Genomic DNA, 18,238 nt, shown 5'->3' on the forward strand with positions numbered 1-18,238 from the left:
TTTCATACTAACACTGTTCGGTACTGCTTTGATTGCAGGCTCCTGATCAGTACTGCAGTCTCTCCAATCTACTTCCTTTACAGGCCGTACATCAGTCTATTCAAACTACAAAACACTTCATTTTCTTCTTTCTTTTCTCTCCCCCATGTGCTGAGCTGCCACCTGCTGTCTGTTTGCTGCTCAAGTACACAAATGGACATGGTTGGGTGTTGGTGCCTACCCTTTTTTTTGCTGCTTTCTGCCTAACCCCTTGTGTTTTTCCCTCTTTTCTATTTTCCATCTCTTTCCCATGTATTGAGATGTCCAGTTCCAACTGTTATATCCCGGTACTGCCAGATCTGTCTCTCCACTACCCTGCTGCCCGCTGTCCAGCTCTGGGTCCTCACACTGATTCATTCTCACCTCACTGCATGACTGTCACTGTTTACTGTTTCAGACTTTCACATTTCCCTCACGTTTTCATCTTTTATGGCTTGATGACACATTTGACATTTTTCTCTTGATTCAGTTTTGTTTTATTGCCACTGTTGCCACTGGCTTGCACAAAAGAGGCTTGGACCCGGATCTCTGTAAAGCTGCTCTGTGACAACATTTGTTGTGAAAAATGCTATAGAAATACATTTGAATTGAATTCTGTTTTGTCTGTGCGGTTGCAGCCTCTCCTCTTAAATCAGAGCAGAGCTTATCAAATTATTTATGAGTCCACCAATAAAGGAAAAAAAACAGTTCCATTCTAGGAAATGAGAGTATAGCATTAGAGTTGGGTTTTTTTTGTTTGTTTTTTTTATTAGTTGGTTGTTTTTGAAATCATTCAACTGCAAAACCACCACCAATGAATGGCAGAAGACTAAAACAAAGAATTTTACATTATTCATATTCACAGTTTCCATTTCATTTACAGCAATCTTTATTTAGTGTCTTCATAAAAACTTCTTAAAAAACCATGTACAAGATAATCATATTAAAACCAATCACAATAAATTAATAATAAAATAATTACAAATGAGTAGTTAATGAAAACATCAGTGAACAAAAACAAACTAGTACTGCACGAGAAGAAATAAAAAATGACCTCCATTATCACCCATACCTACCCTCGAGTATGTTGTATGTACCAAATATGTCTTATGGACAACAGTTTTGGAGTTTGAGTTTCATTAAATGCTCAAACAGAGTGTAGCATGTCTCATGGCTCCTGAAAATGCTGTGATTGAATGTTTTGTTCTGTTGGACACTATTTTTTGCTGCATTGATAAGCGCTTAACCATAACAGTATACATGATTTCTACACCTTATTGATTGCCGGTGTTTGTAAAAGAAAGTGTTTTTGAATAAATGTGATAATCATACCATGAAATAAAATCAGAATGAAATAACAGACCTGCTGATGCTGTAATTGCTAAATGTCACGAGACTATCCTATCTGGCCAGTGCAGTTTACCAGCTAGCTAATAAATTGCAAATGCAGCCAAACGTAAATGTTTTAGGCTAAAAACTCTCATATAGCAATGTCTCAGGTAATGTTTGTCGTCATTAAGTGTAGTAATTTGTAGTCATTAAGGGCAGTGGTGGCTCAGCGGTTAGAGCGCAGGGATATCGATAACAGGTTGTGGGTTCGATTCCCCGGCTCGGCAAGCTGCCACTGTTGGGCCATTGAGCAAGGCCCTTTACCCTCTCTGCTCCCCGGGCGCTGGAGTTGGCTGCCCACCGCTCTGGGTGTGTGTGTGTACTCAATGCCCCTAACACATGTGCGTGTGTGAGTGTGTGTTCACTACCAGATGGGTTAAATGCGGAGGACACATTTCGCTGTACAGTGTACACTGTACAGTGACAAATATGTGCACCTTTACCTTAATAGATTTCTATGATTTTACTTTTAAATGCATTAAACTCTATAGACATCTGGATTATCACAATGTTTTACACACAACCACTCTGAAAGCCTATTACATTTTAACTGTTGAATAACAGCACACGTTTTTCCTCTTTGTACTGTAGGTGAAGGCAGTAGTCATTATTATTATTAGTGGAATGTATTTTCCTTCTAATCACATATGTAGTTGGTCAGCCAATGCCCAGGAAAATTTGACTAGTGTAATTACTCAGATAAAGTGAACAGGTACAGTGAACTTCTCAAGCAGGCTTGGGCATGAAATTCAAACATTATGTCAGTGATTCTGCCAGTGATGACTGGATAATTAACGCCTAGTTACCCTATTCCCTTCTTCTCAATACACCATTACTGCACCCCACCTGCAGCTATTGATGCTAATGAGCTAACAGAGGTAGTGACTGAAACTCATGGGGATTCAGCACTATCATTCTCTTCCAACACAGGATTTTGATGCCCACTCTAACCACACATCTTTTCTCTACCAAGAAGTATGTGTAGACTCTTTGTTTATGTGTGTTTTGGCATTTGCACTTGACATCAAACTTTGTACTGTTAGCATCTGTTGATGGACTGGCATGATCATGCAAAAGCATTTTAGGGCAGTTTCTGTGTGGACAGTATGATTTTCAACAACCCACCTTTTTAATCTTGAACTGTGCAGTGCAGTGTAATGCATGTTTTGGCAGATCGATTGCATTTGGAGTAAAGAGAAAATCAGCTCAATGAGTCTTTTTGGTGACTATCATTTTAACTGGTCAGTTGGTTTCAAATGCACTGAATGAGAACAGAGATGGGTATGTTAGTACAGTTTTGCTGTCAAGGCCTTGATGCCTTGTAATATAATATAAACAGTCCAGGAAAAAAAAGTGTGTCTTAACTAGCCATTTTAGCTTGACTAGTACAGTAATGTGACTATGGAATCATTGCTGTGAGGGAATTAACATCCCTCCATCTTCTTCAGCAGCAGTGCTTAAAGAATCATCTAGTTATGGTATCCTGAAAAACAAAACAGTGGCACAGATTTAAATAACCCACTTCTGCTTGAAGGAATTACCTATTTAAATATTGGGAATAGGTGCAATTTATGGAGGTAAAGAAACACTTTTTTGGGTTAATATAATGTTATAACAGAAGAACCACTTGCCTGGACACACAGTAACATTTCTGTAGATATTTACTACTTAGTTACATTTTTCCTGTGATTTATTTGCTACTCTGCTACTATCTGCTACTCATTCAAGTTAAGGTGCTGGTCGTGTTATATTCAGTTAAATCAGATACAAATAGTTTCTATTAACTAACATTTTTGATCAGTACTAATAATGATTTTACTAGGTGATATTATAGAAGTTTATCAGTTGGGCTCTACTACCACACTCTAAGTCTACCACACCATTATTTATATGTGTATATGTGTTACCATTCTCATTGGAAACTGGCTCCATTGTCTCCCAGTTCATGGCTTTCTGGACAGCTTTCTTCCATCTTGTGTAGCGGAATTCACTTTCTGTTGAAATCAATTATAGACACCTGTGATCATCTATAGTGCTATAGAGAAGGAATCATCACTTCTGTAGTTCTTAAAGAATTTCCAATTCTATAATTGGAATCCAGTCATAACTGGTTGCCATTTTTCTGCAGTTTAGTAAAACTCAGATTGCACCATACATCATATGATTCACAACTGGTCTAAATATTAAACAGTTGAACTGTTACTATGAGAAAGTGTAAAAAAAAATATACCCAACTACCCTATCAAGGTATCTTAGAATCCTGGAATCCTTTTATAATTTTATTTTATAGTAAAAAGTGTGTTTCTAGTGTCTTATCATTATGATGGTTAACTTTCGTCCTCTGGAGGAATGACAGAGTAAGCAAGGCTATACTGTAAATGTGAAAAGAAGAAAGAAGCCATCATGTTCATGCACAATTAGCCAAGGCTGTTGTATTCTGACTCAACAGCCTTAGGGTGTTCTTAACATGCCAAGAAAATGAGAGGGTGCCCCATTAAAAACTTCACATACTGTCACTTCAAGAACATCTGCTTGTAATTTGCTGCTGTCTGGAGAGCTTTGTTGTGTTTTTTTCCTGACCTCTAAGCCATTGTGATAATTTAGTCGTATACAACCCTTCCCCTCTCCTGAAAAGCTGTCATGATGGGGATTTTTCTCAAGACAGCTGTGAATAAAAGGGTAGATAAATCTTGTTAACAGTGAGTGGCCAGTATTATGTAAACCATGTTAGTACATATGGTGCAAACCTATCATTACCAAAACTCTTAGTAGTGAAAATATTAACATGAAGGCATTCCATTCTTTGTTATGAAAATCTTAATACTTCTAAAATACAATTGCTCTAAGAAGTATTTGGACCATTGGAACTCTTTCCAATTCATTTCTGTTTTTTTTGCAAACTTTCTAAATAGCAATATTTTTTGTGCAGCAGTGCACCCTCTGGTTTAACTCTGCTATAGGCACCTTTTGACCTCAGTTCCACAGTATGAAGGCACATCACTAGTGGAGAAACTCCACTTTGTAATCTGCAAAAACATGTCAAAAGATAACCTGATCATTTTCACTCAACAAGGTAACAGTAATATATTAGCTGTGTGAGCAACTGCCAATCATCTGTGTAATGTACATTTCTGCCTCCAGTAATGCTAGCTGGTCTGTAATGGTGTAAATGTTTGTTAGCATGTAAGGTGAATAAGCACACACATCATTCTGAGACATAAGATACCTTGGGATATCTGTATGCTCAGACAATCACGCCTACTCCATTTATCCCTGTCTGTTTTAATATTGGTTATTTTCTGCTAAAAAAAAGCACAAGGGCTGAGACCATAGGAAAGATGTCTTATGAAGGCATATATTTCATCAGCAATATTGTTACTGTGTAAACAGGCCACCACTTTTTCCAGCTAAATAGTCAAAAGCATAGCCACAATCTCCCTTCCATTTTTGTGCTATTTTGAAGCTGAGTTGCTGCTGGGTCTTGTTAGTCTAAATGAAATGGTAAAATGATATTTGCATGTTTTTTTTTTTTTTAGATACAACACTTTTAACACAGTCTTTGAGACTTTGAGTGGAGAAAGCCTGGAAAAAGACTACACCAAAACGCAGGGTACTACAGCAGTGTGAACACTGTTCATCTTACAAAAACACAAAGGTGTCAGTAAAACTCATGAACTCTGAAGTGTACTAAGGCCTTTTGGATGCAAACCTGCAGACGTTTGCAAAGACATTGCTTAACTGATAGCAATGTAAAACTATTCTTTGCCAAAAATAAACTTTAAAACTTGGATTGATATTTTGCTTCTTAACACAATGGAGTTACTAGATTTAATGCACATATGTCCACAACTTAACACAAACACACATTCAATACTTTTGGGGGCCACTGTACACTAAAATATGTTTGTTTATTGAGTGACAGAACATTACTGTCTCCTTTCCCAAAATGTTTATTATAAAACTACTTCACTATTTTCTATACCCATAGGTAGTCATATAAGAATTATATAATCTAAATACGAAAGATAACGCATATAGTTGTATTCTTAACATGTAGTCAACACATGCTTCAAGTGTGCAGCTTGTTAAAAGAAGTTATGTCTGTGTGTTATTGGCAGGTAGACTGTAGAAGCTTTTGTAGAAAATCAAGATTGTGTCACTTCATTAAACTAGAGATGTGAGTCTTGACAGGTCTAATCACCACTTCCTATCCTTTCACACTCTCGCTTCCTGCTTTTCCTGCTTACACCACCTCCACGTTCTACTCCTCACCGCATTCTTTGTGCTTTCCTCAACTGCTATAACAACACTTTCACACCTTAAAGCCTTCTCCTCCTTCCCACTGGAAACCACTACAACTTTCCTTTCATCTACTTTTGCTTCAGTTGACCTTCTTTGTCCTCTCTCTATAAAGTCAGCAAGATCTTCTTCACCTACCCCATGGCTACCCCATTCAGTGTAACAACCCAAGAGACTGTTTGAAGGAAAGTGGAGGAAATTGCAACAAGGCCTCTGCTGTCTTTCCTTTCTAGGCTTTCAATGGAAATAACAGCTGCTAAAAACATCCTTCTACAAAGAGAAAGTGGAAGCATCAGCATCAAATCCAGATCTTCATAATGTTCTCACACTTTCATCTCTCTTCAACTCCTCTATTCCTCTGCCACTTTCTACCCTTTATCTGGAAGATTTTGTCATCTTCTTTGAAGAGAAGGTTGACCAGGTCTGCCGATCCTTTCTCCCTGCCTCTAGCCCTTTAGACACACTATCTCTTTCATCATAAAAAGCTCAAGACTGCCAAAGTGGTCCCTATCTTGAAGAAGCCACCTCTAGACAGCTTGGACATCAGCAACTACAGATCAGTATCTTTTCTTTCTTTCCTCTCACTGGCTCTGCATGGCACAGGTTTCCATCTTACCAGGGACATTTGCTCTGTGCAGACTTTGGTGTCACTGGTGTCCCACAAGGCTGAGTGCTTGGCCTTTTCTACCTCTACACTTACTCTCTTGGTAAAATAACATCCTCTTACCACTATATTGATGAAACTTAACTCATCCTTACTTAACTTTCTGACACCAGGGAACTTGCCTATCAGCATGTCTCACTGATATCTGTCATGGATGGAAGCCCATCATCTGAAACTCACCCCCAGCAAAACTGTGCTGCTGTACATCCCTGAAACTACAGGACCTCACCATGATCTAGCCATCTCCTTCCAGAACTCACTGATTACTCCATCTGCAGAAGCATATGGCCCTGGTGTAGTTGCAGATGATCAGTTATTGTTCTAAACTTATGTTGCAAACCTGACTCAGCTGATTTTTCTGTGACAACAACCAGAGAATTCTCTGTCTCTTCAAGGCTTCAAGTCGTTTCAAGGCTTGCCCACTGCAACTCCCTTCTTGCTGTTCTTCACGTTCTATGCGTACCATCAGGTCCTCCAACTAATCCAGAACGCAGTTGCACAGCTTGTCTTCAGTGTTTGTGAAGACATTTACTCCTCTGCTGTTTTCTCTTCACTGGCTAACTATAGGTTCCTGTATCAGTTTCAAAACCCTGACGGTAGCCTACAAAGCCAAGGATGGATCAGTTTCTCTGTACTTGATGTCAATGGTCAGAACTCGATCCGTACCTAGAGCACTTTAAGTACGGCCTGGTTTGACCCATGATCCTTAAAGATGCATGGAGGACTAGCATTAAGATTTTTTATTTTCCTGGCATAAGTGGTGGAACAACGTTCTCTGGGTGTGCTAATGGCAGAGGTGCTCGCTGTCTTCAAACGCAGACTGACGATCAATCTCTATCAAGAGTACTTAATTCAGCACTTATCTACCACTTAAGACTTACAGTTGTACTCATGTGATTTGTTTGACATTCAGAAAAAGTGAAGTAGGTTGAGTATTGTTTATTTAGATATCCCTACTGACTTTTGTATTTGCATGTTGCTAGTTTGCAGTATCTTTTGGTTCTTAGCCTACACAAACTAGCTAAGATATTTTCTGAGTAAACAGTAAATAATTTGCTAATAATAACTGATTTGAAAAAAGAATGTACTCTTTTTGAGCTCTCACCATCTGGGTTGATCTGAGGTTGGTATTTCTCAGCGGTCACAAAGGTCATACCATCTGGGTTTATGGTCCACACACTGACCCCTTCAGCTGCTCCTGCAGCCATGGCTGCACCCAAAGCTGTAGTTTCAGACATAGTGGGTCTCACTGCACAACAGAAAAGCAAGAAAACAACAATCACCATTGGAATAGAATTTGACCTACACCTTTAACCCATGCATGCAGTGAACACACACATACACACTATTGAGCACACACCAGGTATCCCGTTTAAAGGCCTGAAAATAACTTCTAAAAGAGTACCTCTACAGATTTCTGCAGAAGAACTAAAAGTGAGTCTCCTGAAGAGAATGCACACACTGAACACACACTGTGTAATTTACAGTTAAATATATGTTTTCTACTTTCTGTTGTATGTAACGGCTGTGAGGACTGAATGTTAAATGAAGAGAGGTATCTGCTCATAATAGATGTGTCTCAGGGCCACTCCAACAGCCTTACTGAATTTATAAATGTCTTGGTAACAAAATGGTGATTTGATTCATTCATGTTCAGCATTTAGTAAGCAGTTAAATTCAACATTTCTGAAGCACTTAAGAGCATGATCTAGGCAAATGTTCCTCAGTTCCTCATTATAAATGTGCGTGACAGAAGTTACTATACAAAAGTGTTCATGAAAATGATGTTACCTTCCAGGCCCTATGACTTAGTATGGAATAACTCATTGGTTATCACATAAAACATGCAGTGCTTTGGCCTTCCACACCTACAGTCTGATTTACCTGACTTAGAATAGGTTTGCACATACAAACATATGCCTACCCACAGGAATGCAGAGAATATCAGCCTGCAGTTGCATTAGTAATTTGTTAGCAGTCATCCCTCCATCCACATGTAACTGAGTAAGTGGAACACCACTGTCCCGATTAATTGCATCCAGAACCTGAAATGTAGAACAACAGTAGTTAGTTAGGACTGTATAAATGGGGTACATTTTTATTTTTACATGAACTAAAGAATTACAACATTAACAATTGGTTAATTAACAGAGGCTTACTGTTTTAAGTATAACGAGATAAACATTTTGAACACCCTGAACAAGGAATGGAGAGCATTTCTTTAAAATAAACTTTGGTTTAACTTGCATAACTAACAGCAAAACTTTTACTAGTTAAACAGCAGCAACACAGGTTCTGAACAGTAAATTCAAAATACAAAATATCCACCATGCTTTGCTTCACCACACACTAAAGAAAGCACAAATAAAACAGATGACTGCTTTCACACCAAATGCAATCTCTTACAATATTATTCTCTGACATTTTTTTTATTTGCCCCTGATCAATTTTTGTTGGGACATTTAACAAGTGGCACCAATCATAGTTGTCATTGGCATGTCTGCTAAGGAGCTAAGTCTATGTCCCAGTAACTATGGTTTGGACAGAATTTCTCTAATCAGCGAGCTACATGAAATAAGTTTTGGTGTGGAACTAAACCAGATTTCAGGGAGAAAGGCAGGGCTACACATTTCATTTTACATTTATTATTGCTAAATTATGCATTTATTATTAATTATGCTGAATTATTCCTATGCTCTTAAAACAAATGTTTCCTTAAGGGTTCTCCAATAAAGGAAATGGTTCTATGTATAGAACTCAATTTTGCCTGGTTAGGTTTTTTTCTATCTAGTCTAAAGGACCAAAATGGTTGTGTGTGTGGTGATATCCTTGAGTCTAGTCCCACCTTAGATGTATGATATGTATTTTGTTTAGCAATGTAATGGACTATTATTCTGTAAACTAAATTAAATGACATAAATTGATGTATTAATATTATTGATAATTTATCATTTTACACTGGGGCAGTGGTGGCTCAGCGGTTAGAGCTCCGGGCTGTCGATAACAGGGTTGTGGGTTCGATTCCCGGGCTCGGCAAGCTGCCACTGTTGGGCCCTTGAGCAAGGCCCTTTACCCTCTCTGCTCCCCGGGCGCTGGAGTTGGCTGCCCACCGCTCTGGGTGTGTGTGTGTGTGTACTCACTGCCCCTAACACGTGTGTGTGTGTGTGTTCACTACCAGATGGGTTAAATGCGGAGGACACATTTCGCTGTACACTGTACAGTGACAAATACGTGCACCTTTTTTTTTATTGTGTATGTCCTCCTCTAGATCCTTTAAGCACATTAAAAAAAACTGCTAAACATTAGTGAATGACTTGCATACATCTGAGCAATTCATTTTACTGATGTGCAACACTACAACAAGAGGTAAGCTATATGTGAGAATAAACTTGCATTACCTCTCGTGTTTGAAAGCACACAGCCTCTAGTGCAGCAAATGCTAAGTGGCTCCTGTTTGTAAATTGCGTCAAGCCACAGATAATCCTAAGAGAGACAGAGAAAAGAAAAAGTAGACGCTTGTAGAAATATCTGACCCAGTCACTTAGCCATCACAATTTGGCTCATGTCATAGTGGTTCAGATTATTATGCTTCTGCTTCAACACACAACATGTTCATGGACTGACTGTTCACTTGCATAACCAACCATTGACAGATGGTCACTGTCGATGATCATAAATGTTTTCATGACTTCACTTGCCAGTATTTAATGTTATGGCTGATCAGTATAGTTTTTTATTTTGATTTCTTCGTAGTATTTTAGTCTTAAATGCCATAGCCATAAAGTGTCCAGAAAGCTGTAGCTTGTAACTTTAAAATATTTGTGTATCCCTTCCTTCAAAGTCTGTTTTGAAAAAAAAAGTGCTACATAATGGGCCATTTCCATTGGAATAGTTTCAATTACAGATATACAACTTCCAGCACTAGACAACTAGACAATAGACAGTGGGGATAATAGTAAATGGTGTATTGGTGCCATCTACAGGACAACGTGGGTTATGCAAATATGTTTTTCCTTTATCTTAATATCCTAAACTAATCTGAAAAAAAAAATACATATTATTTTCCCCCTCATGTCCTTTCAAGTATAGACACGCAGAGACTTTGCAACTACAGACAGAAACCTTGCTGTTTATAAGCGAGTCCTAATGTGTGCTCAGATAAGCTGCAGGTGTGTGGAATGGTGTGATAAGGTGGCGCATGGAAGGATCCTGCCAAAACACAGAACTAGAAAGCAAGAGCAATTATATGACAGTAGCTGCATTCCAAAGCCTAGGCTGTAACTTCGGTAGGACAATCTTATAAAAACTCCTTAGTAGCCTATTGATAACACACATGGAACAGTTTAACCAGGCTGTGTGAAGATGTCACCAGAAGGGTCCTGCCACTTGCAACTGCAGAGTGAAACTTGTGTGCTTTTTCACTTCTTCAAGGATTTCATTATAAAAACACTTCACTTATAAACACTTATAAAAACGGAAGCTCTGAACCTGGGCAGAATTTTGGACTGTATTCAAAGGTCCTTCATTTTGGAACAGCCGTCTTTTATGTAGTGTCATTTGCAATCCAGATTAATCTGATGACTTTCAGAGGTGCTTCTATACTTTTACAAGCTAATGTGTGTGTAATTCATCTATATGGGACAAATCACAATAGAATAATTTTTGTGGCCTGAGTGTATGACTGTAATATCCTATCTGTTGATTTCCACCTGTTTTACTTACCCTCGAGCACTAGGCTCCCAGTACGGGGCGTACAGCCCAGAAAACGCTGGAACAAAATAACAGCCATAAGACGTTCCAGCTGCAGCAGCCAGCTTTTCTACAAAAGAACAGTGAAGTTCATGATGTCAAAAATGTCATGATGATCTTACAGAAATATCAGTAATTTTAAATGACATGTGTAATGATAATGCTGTGCAGAATATGAAGAAAAAAGAATCAATCACCTATATCTGAAGATGATTTGATTATTCCCAGATTGTCCTTCAACCACCTCACTACTGCTCCTGCTATGGCAACAGAACCCTGATGCACAGTTACCAATAGGCAAAGGAAACAAAACAGAAGGTTTTTTTGTAGTTAGTAATCAACTATGTAATTATGTAATAAACCAAAATCTAATCCAATCCAGTTTGACACTCCTGTCCACGTCTTCGTCATGCTAACTTGCTGGCTTGAGTCTGCACACTTTTTCTATTCATTTACTTCTAACTGAATTCTGTTTATTTGTTAGTTTATTTAATCATACTCCTTTAAATGTCTAAAAAACAAGTTAAATATTGTAATCCATTATTTCAGTACAATACATTTTCATTTTTATCTCATACTTTTATGTATTCATATCACACAATCACACAATTCAGTGCAAGTGGCACAATTAAATACAGCGCAACCTTAGATTTTTTACTAAACTATCACTTTCAAATAACATATGACGTGATGCAAATATCTGTATCCATAGAAAACAGAACCTATTAGAAACCCACTTGTCCTGTTGTGATTTTATTAATGTCATCCAGATGCAGAAGATCACTGAAGAGAAGTGTAAAGAAATTGTTTCAGGTGTCCACTAGAAAACTAAACAAATCTGAATAAGTCAGATTTAGAATGCAATCTAGCGTTTTTGTGTTTTTTGCAGTTGAATGATAACAGTTTCTGAAAAAAACATGTTGGGCTATAAGCAATATCTTACCTCAAGTGCATAGTAAGCTGGTTGGTCCCTTCCTAGTTTGTATGCAACTGTTGTAAGGAGACCATGGTCTGACATCACAGGCTGTGAAGTAGATTATTTAAAAAGTGAATCATTTTTAATGAGTATATCAGTGCATATGAAAAATTGCCACTAAAAGTTACTTACCTTTACACCAGTATTTTTAAGCATGAAGCAACCAGTTCCATATCTATAATAGGACAGAGTGATGAGGAGGTTAACACAGTAGTTGGTGATGCCCCTAATGTCTGAATCACAGCTCAGTATGCATGTACAATACACACCAATAATACTATACATATATGAGATATATACTATATATATCTCATTCTTCCATCCTCTCCAAAACAAGCTGTGTGGAATCTATTTAGAGCTCTGAAAAAAGTCACTAACTCCATGCAGTAAATAAACATTTAACCCTCCAAAATGATAAATTGTACTGTTGCACTTGAAATGCTTCAACCTCTATTGCAATTTATGTTTATAAGCAAATGTAACAAAATGGTGGACTTTGAGGAATGCTTGAGATAATTGTCCTGTTGGAAGGTCTAGTGACATTTAAGTTTCAGCTTCCTTACAGAAGGCATGATGTTTTCTTTTAAGATTTCCTGATACATGTTTGAATCCATCTTGCTCTGCACACGCTCCAGGTTTCCAACACGCTTTACTGTAGACAGGGTGTTCTTTTTAGTGTGTGCTATGTTCTTTCTCATCCACTGCTAATCCAGGCCAAAAATTCTGTTTAATCACTCCAAAGAACAGAATCCCAAAACATATGTGGCTTTTTTCTGTGGCAATATGTTGAATTTAGAGAAACCACTTGTTATATTAATTATGTTGTTTAATTGCAGCTAAATGTTCATAAATTTTGCTAATAAACCTCATTTACAATAGGGGTTAAACAATTTTGAGTTTAACTGTATTTTCTCTTGTTGTGATATATAAAACTAGTACCTTGAAATGTGCATAATTATATAATATGCACATTTATATATAAGTGAAATATGTTTAAAACACTCATTGCTGCAAAGTATTAATATTGCCCTTACGTGTTTTTGGCTTGACCATCCTTAAAACACATCTGTCCCACAAGAGCAGCTGACTGGTCTCCCAAACACTGAGGAATGTGCAAATGCAATTTATTTACAGAAAAAGCCAGGCTCTAACACTGGGACATACAGTTCTGCATTAAGAAACAAATCACAATAATGTCTAAACTAGCTGACAAGTAATGTGATTTGATTTGCCTACAAACTTACTCCAGAGATGGGAACTCCTGCCAGTGAACCAGAACCCTATAAAACAAAAGCAGAATATGAAACATTTATAATCATATATTTACAGTTTAATGCAGAATTTTAATACTAGAACTGGAGCTTCCCATATCTGAATTGTTATGCTGAAGCATGGTGCAAAAAAAATGCACTTCTCAAGGAATGCTGCAATGTTTTCCAACCTATCAACCTGTTCCAATGTTTTTCAACCTGGTTCACTACTTTGTTTTCATGTAACTAGAAAGGAACAGAAAACCTGTTGATGAGAAACTTTCTAACCCAATTCACTGGACAGTTGCTGAATTCTGTTAGTTCATTCTACAGTGAATGTTTTTAAATTAAGCTTTAAATTTGTATTTGTTTTTTCAGAGATTGGACTTGTTTTCCACAGGTAATTTGTTTTAATACATACACTACTAGCACAGATGTGTGATATGACTGGGAAGACCAGTACCCAAGGGTTTAAATGGTGTGATCTGGGAGTGCCTGATGAGAAGCTGAGTATGCTATGGCAATTCTAAAGGAGTAAGCTGAAATTGCTCGGGAAGACGACTGCTTAGTGAAAGAATATGATGTAAGTGGAAATGAAGTGTTGAGTGATTACTGAACTGGTTTCGGTGATCAAAAGGTCAATATGTCATTTTAAATGCAATTTTGGGATTACTGGATGCAGAACGCATGTGGTTCATGTGGACAAAAAAAAAGTGGAAAGGAAGAAGATAAAGAAGATAAGTGTGTCTGCATCAAACACAGTGCTGGCTTAACATAAGTTGAAATGTTGTCATATGTACAGTAAACGGGCAATTACACTGTATACTGTAATTCTTATTTTGTGAATCCTCTGTACACTTAGAATGTGTAATAATGACCATTTACTATTAGGGTTTGCTTTGCGTTCATACTGACATGTTTGCAATCAAACCAAAAGGAAAAAAGGAGACGCATGGATGACAGAAAGCTGTAAGTCTGCATAAGGATACTGTATCCATGTGTCCTGAGTGATCCACTCAGAAACTAGCTGGGCAAAAATACTGCTGTATCTTTTTTTATCATGTTGTCTTGATTAAACCACAATTTTGATCATGTACACGTCATAATTTGTTCACTGAACGGCATTAATGTTAAAGTTGCATCTCAACTAACATGTCTTTACTTTGCTAAAACAACTACACTAATAATTGCAATTCTAATGGTGGCTAAACATTGTGTAGTGTGGTAGTGTGTGGTTTGGGACATAGCTTCGCTAAACTTAAGCGTCAGACAGAAGTGGGCAGGTCTGCACGGAGACTCACCTGTGATAAAGCGCACAGATGCAGACAGCATGACGTTGGTGTAGTGAGTGGATAGGGATATTAGATTTTGCGGGCAGGTGTGAACCTGTGTCCATGCACAACTCTTTGTTTTGTTCCTTTAGATTCAAGACTCACCTGCGGCCTCTGCTCACGTCAGGCGGTCTCGGCTTGTGTGGTGCGCGAGTTCACTAACTTTGTTACTCTAATGAACCACACTAACAGAGCAATCACACCAGGGTTCCTTTTCACCAAACCAAACACTTAGAGTAACACAATTTTTGTTCAAATTTTCAATGTATGAATCATTGTATGAAACATTACTTTGAACTTTGAACTACACTGACACAAAAGCACCATAAAAATGGTTGTTACATCATACTGTTTTTACAATGTGCTGCTTGCTGTGTTGAGCAAATTCAGTTAAATGGATTTATGATTCTGCACATTACATTTCTTGGCATCATAAATGGAATTGATTTTGGTTGATTTAGGTCAAGGCTTTAAAGGACTACAAAATAAGATAGACACACACACACATATATTACATACCATGTAGCCATATATCTCTGATGAGCTCCTGACATCAGGGAGAATTTCAATAGGAACATCAAAATATCTAAAATTACAAATGTATTTTTTAGAATGAAGATGAAATTTTAAAATGCCCACAGAACACAAATCCACACAAAAAACTATGGCACGAACAAAATCGTCTTTACTTTGTAAAATATGTTTTCGATGTTCAATTTGTTTCTTAAATAATCTTTTTATTTACAGTGGTTAAGGTTTGGTTTAGGTTTGCAACCTTATTATTACATATACCTGCTTGCACATATGTGATACATACACTATATGGACAAAAGCATTGGGACACATGCTCATTTATTGCTTTTTCTAAAATCAAGAATAGTAAAAAAGAGTTTATCCAGTTTATGGAGTAAGTGTCTCTACTGTCCAGGGAAGGCTTTCTATTAGATTTTGGAGCATTGCTCCAATGTTCTTCCATTCAGTGTCAAGAACGTCAGGTCAGGATGTTTATTACAACCCAACCTCTACCTCTACAATCCCTAAGTCCCCAACTTAACCCTAAAGTATTGGATGGAGCACCAACATTCTAGAGAACACAGTTCCAATGCTCCACAGTGCTGGGGACGTTATACCCCTCTAGCCCACGCCTGGCATTAGGCATGGTGCAAACAGGTTCATGTTTATCTGCTCCAGGGAGTCAATTCTATTGACAATACTTTCTTCTCTACAGCGACTAGACAAACTGTATGTGTGCACATCTGTGTCAGCCATGAAAGCAACTTAAAAAGTCGCTGAATTCATTTGTTAAAAGAACTGTTTACACACAGAGAAGTGTAATACACATAGAGACAGAGTGTTTAGGCTGAACCTGATTTGAAGACAGTATAGAAACAACAAGGTACACAACCTGCACCCATTAATTGAGGAAGAAATAATCCTAAGTGTGCAGATACCTACCAACCTACCTACCTATTAAGTGTACTACTGTAATGCTCCAATCAGTCATGAAAATGACAATAATGGTAATAGTAGTGCTTGTAATACTAGGTCTACAGTAAGACTTTAGCATTTGATCTTACATGACAATATGGGAAGTTCAAGAATGCAATCCCAACAATTATTGCACACCCAACAAGTATTACTGCTTAAAATAGCTAAAACTATAATAAATTATACATCAGCGGTAGATGATTAGAATATTGTTAGAGAGAATTTTGAAGGACCTTTCTTATTAAAACTTTCAGATTAGTGTCCTCTTGATTGTTGAACTGAGTGGCGTCACCATGACAAGATCCAAAGAGCTCTCTAAGGCATTTGCAAAGAAGGATTTCAAGGGATGTCCAATTTTTTGACTGTAGCTACTTACATACATGGGGCAAAAAAGTATTGTGCAAGTTCTTCTACTTAGAAAGATTAGAGTGGTCTGTAATTGTCATCATAGAGACACTTTAACTATGAATGACAAAATGAAAGAGAGAAAAAAAATCCAGGAAATCACATTGTAGAATTTTTTAAGAATTTATTTGTAAATGATGGTGGTAAAAAAGTATTTCGTCACCCACACACAAGCAAGATTTCTGGCAAAAATCCCAGAACTACACAGAGACCTGATGAATGACCTGCAGAGAGCTGGGACCAAAGTAAAAAAGGCTACCATCAGTAACACACTATGCCGAGAGGGATTCAAATCCTACAGTGCCAGGCGTGTCCCCCTGCTTGAGCCAGTATATGTCCAGGCCCATCTGAAGTTTGCCAGAGAGCATATGGATGATCCAGAAGAAGATTGGGAGAATATCATGTGGTCAGATGAAACCAAAATAGAACTTTGTGGTAAAAACTGCATGACAATGATCCCAAATATACTGCTCGGGCACCAAAGGAGTGGCTCTGTAAAAAGCATTTCAAGGTCCTGGAGTGGCCTAGCCAGTCTCGACACCTCAACCCCATAGAAAATTTGTGGAGGGAGTTTAAAGTCTGTGGAGTTTTTTTTTTTCATTTTGTCTCTCATAGTAGAACTTGCACAGTGGCATCAGTGGCTGACTAAATACTTTTTTGCCCCACTGTATATGTCTAAGACCAAATGAACAGATTGTTATTAAATATAAATACTTGTGTAATATCTGTAATACATATTTGTCAACAAAGTATGAAAAATAAGACATGCAAACTTACTTGCAGAGCTCCAGGTCCCACTTCATTGTGTGTATGTTGAACAACATGGTGCGGCTGGCATTGGTGACGTCTGTACAGTGAACCCCACCATTCTTTCCCCCAGTCAAAGACTGAGGCAAAAACAAAACAATAAAATAACACACTTACATTACATCTAGGCTTACATTATATCTAACAGTCATATCTAACAGTCAGTATTCAGTTATTATTTCAGCCATCATCAGTATCATTACATGTATAATTATTATCTTTTTAAAGATAACTACACTATAAATGTCAACACATGTATACAGTTTACATTGACTTTGTATATGGATTTATTTGAAGAAGTCAAATTGTGATTTAGCAGTTAATTTATAGTCAATTAGTCTTACTTGGTCAAATAATAATTTACAGTGTATTTCTATAGACATGAATATCTATAGACATTAATTCAATCTGGCACACACAGCATGATTATGTTTCTATGATTAAACATGTAATGGACTAGAGATCTAAATTGAATTAATCTTTACATTGTTACAGTTTTAGCCTTACACAGAATTCAACATTGGTTAAAGTATGTTTCTTTTTAAATGCTCCACACATTCATTTCAGTATGACCTTTAACCAATACTGCATCATACTGCAATATTTAAAATATTTGCAAGTTTGGACTTTCAATATGGTGCAATCATTTTGTCTGTGTGAATTTGCTTACCCAAATGAGCCAAGAGTCCACCGTCCCAAAAACAGCTCGTCGAGTGTGCACCGCCTCTGCCACTTCCTTCACATTATCCATCAACCAGCGCAGCTTTAGTGCACTGAAATATGTACTGATGGGTAGACCAGTTTTATTCTGAAAAAGACAGTAAAATAAATCATTTCAAACACAGAATTGTGAACAAGTCAT

At 37.5% G+C, this 18,238-nt stretch overlaps 1 protein-coding gene across 1 annotated transcript in view; it reads right to left on the bottom strand.

The window, feature by feature from the left end:
- Positions 1-817: 817 nt before the first annotated feature.
- LOC140560726 (glycerol kinase-like) overlaps positions 818-18,238 on the bottom strand; it is a 31,368-nt gene continuing 13,947 nt past the window's right edge. Inside the window, exons 6-19 of the mRNA XM_072685242.1 lie at positions 18,047-18,184; positions 17,347-17,456; positions 15,196-15,262; positions 13,340-13,375; positions 13,130-13,197; positions 12,228-12,270; positions 12,063-12,143; positions 11,317-11,395; positions 11,093-11,189; positions 9,769-9,853; positions 8,295-8,415; positions 7,476-7,619; positions 3,315-3,401; positions 818-2,890 (exon numbers count right to left, since the gene is read on the bottom strand). Of these exons, the coding sequence (XP_072541343.1) occupies positions 2,877-2,890; positions 3,315-3,401; positions 7,476-7,619; positions 8,295-8,415; positions 9,769-9,853; positions 11,093-11,189; positions 11,317-11,395; positions 12,063-12,143; positions 12,228-12,270; positions 13,130-13,197; positions 13,340-13,375; positions 15,196-15,262; positions 17,347-17,456; positions 18,047-18,184 (1,170 nt within the window). The 3' untranslated portion in view covers positions 818-2,876. The remainder of the gene's footprint in view (positions 2,891-3,314; positions 3,402-7,475; positions 7,620-8,294; positions 8,416-9,768; positions 9,854-11,092; positions 11,190-11,316; positions 11,396-12,062; positions 12,144-12,227; positions 12,271-13,129; positions 13,198-13,339; positions 13,376-15,195; positions 15,263-17,346; positions 17,457-18,046; positions 18,185-18,238) is intronic.

The sequence above is a fragment of the Salminus brasiliensis genome, chromosome 8, assembly GCF_030463535.1.
Source record: "Salminus brasiliensis chromosome 8, fSalBra1.hap2, whole genome shotgun sequence".
NCBI lineage: Eukaryota > Metazoa > Chordata > Actinopteri > Characiformes > Bryconidae > Salminus > Salminus brasiliensis.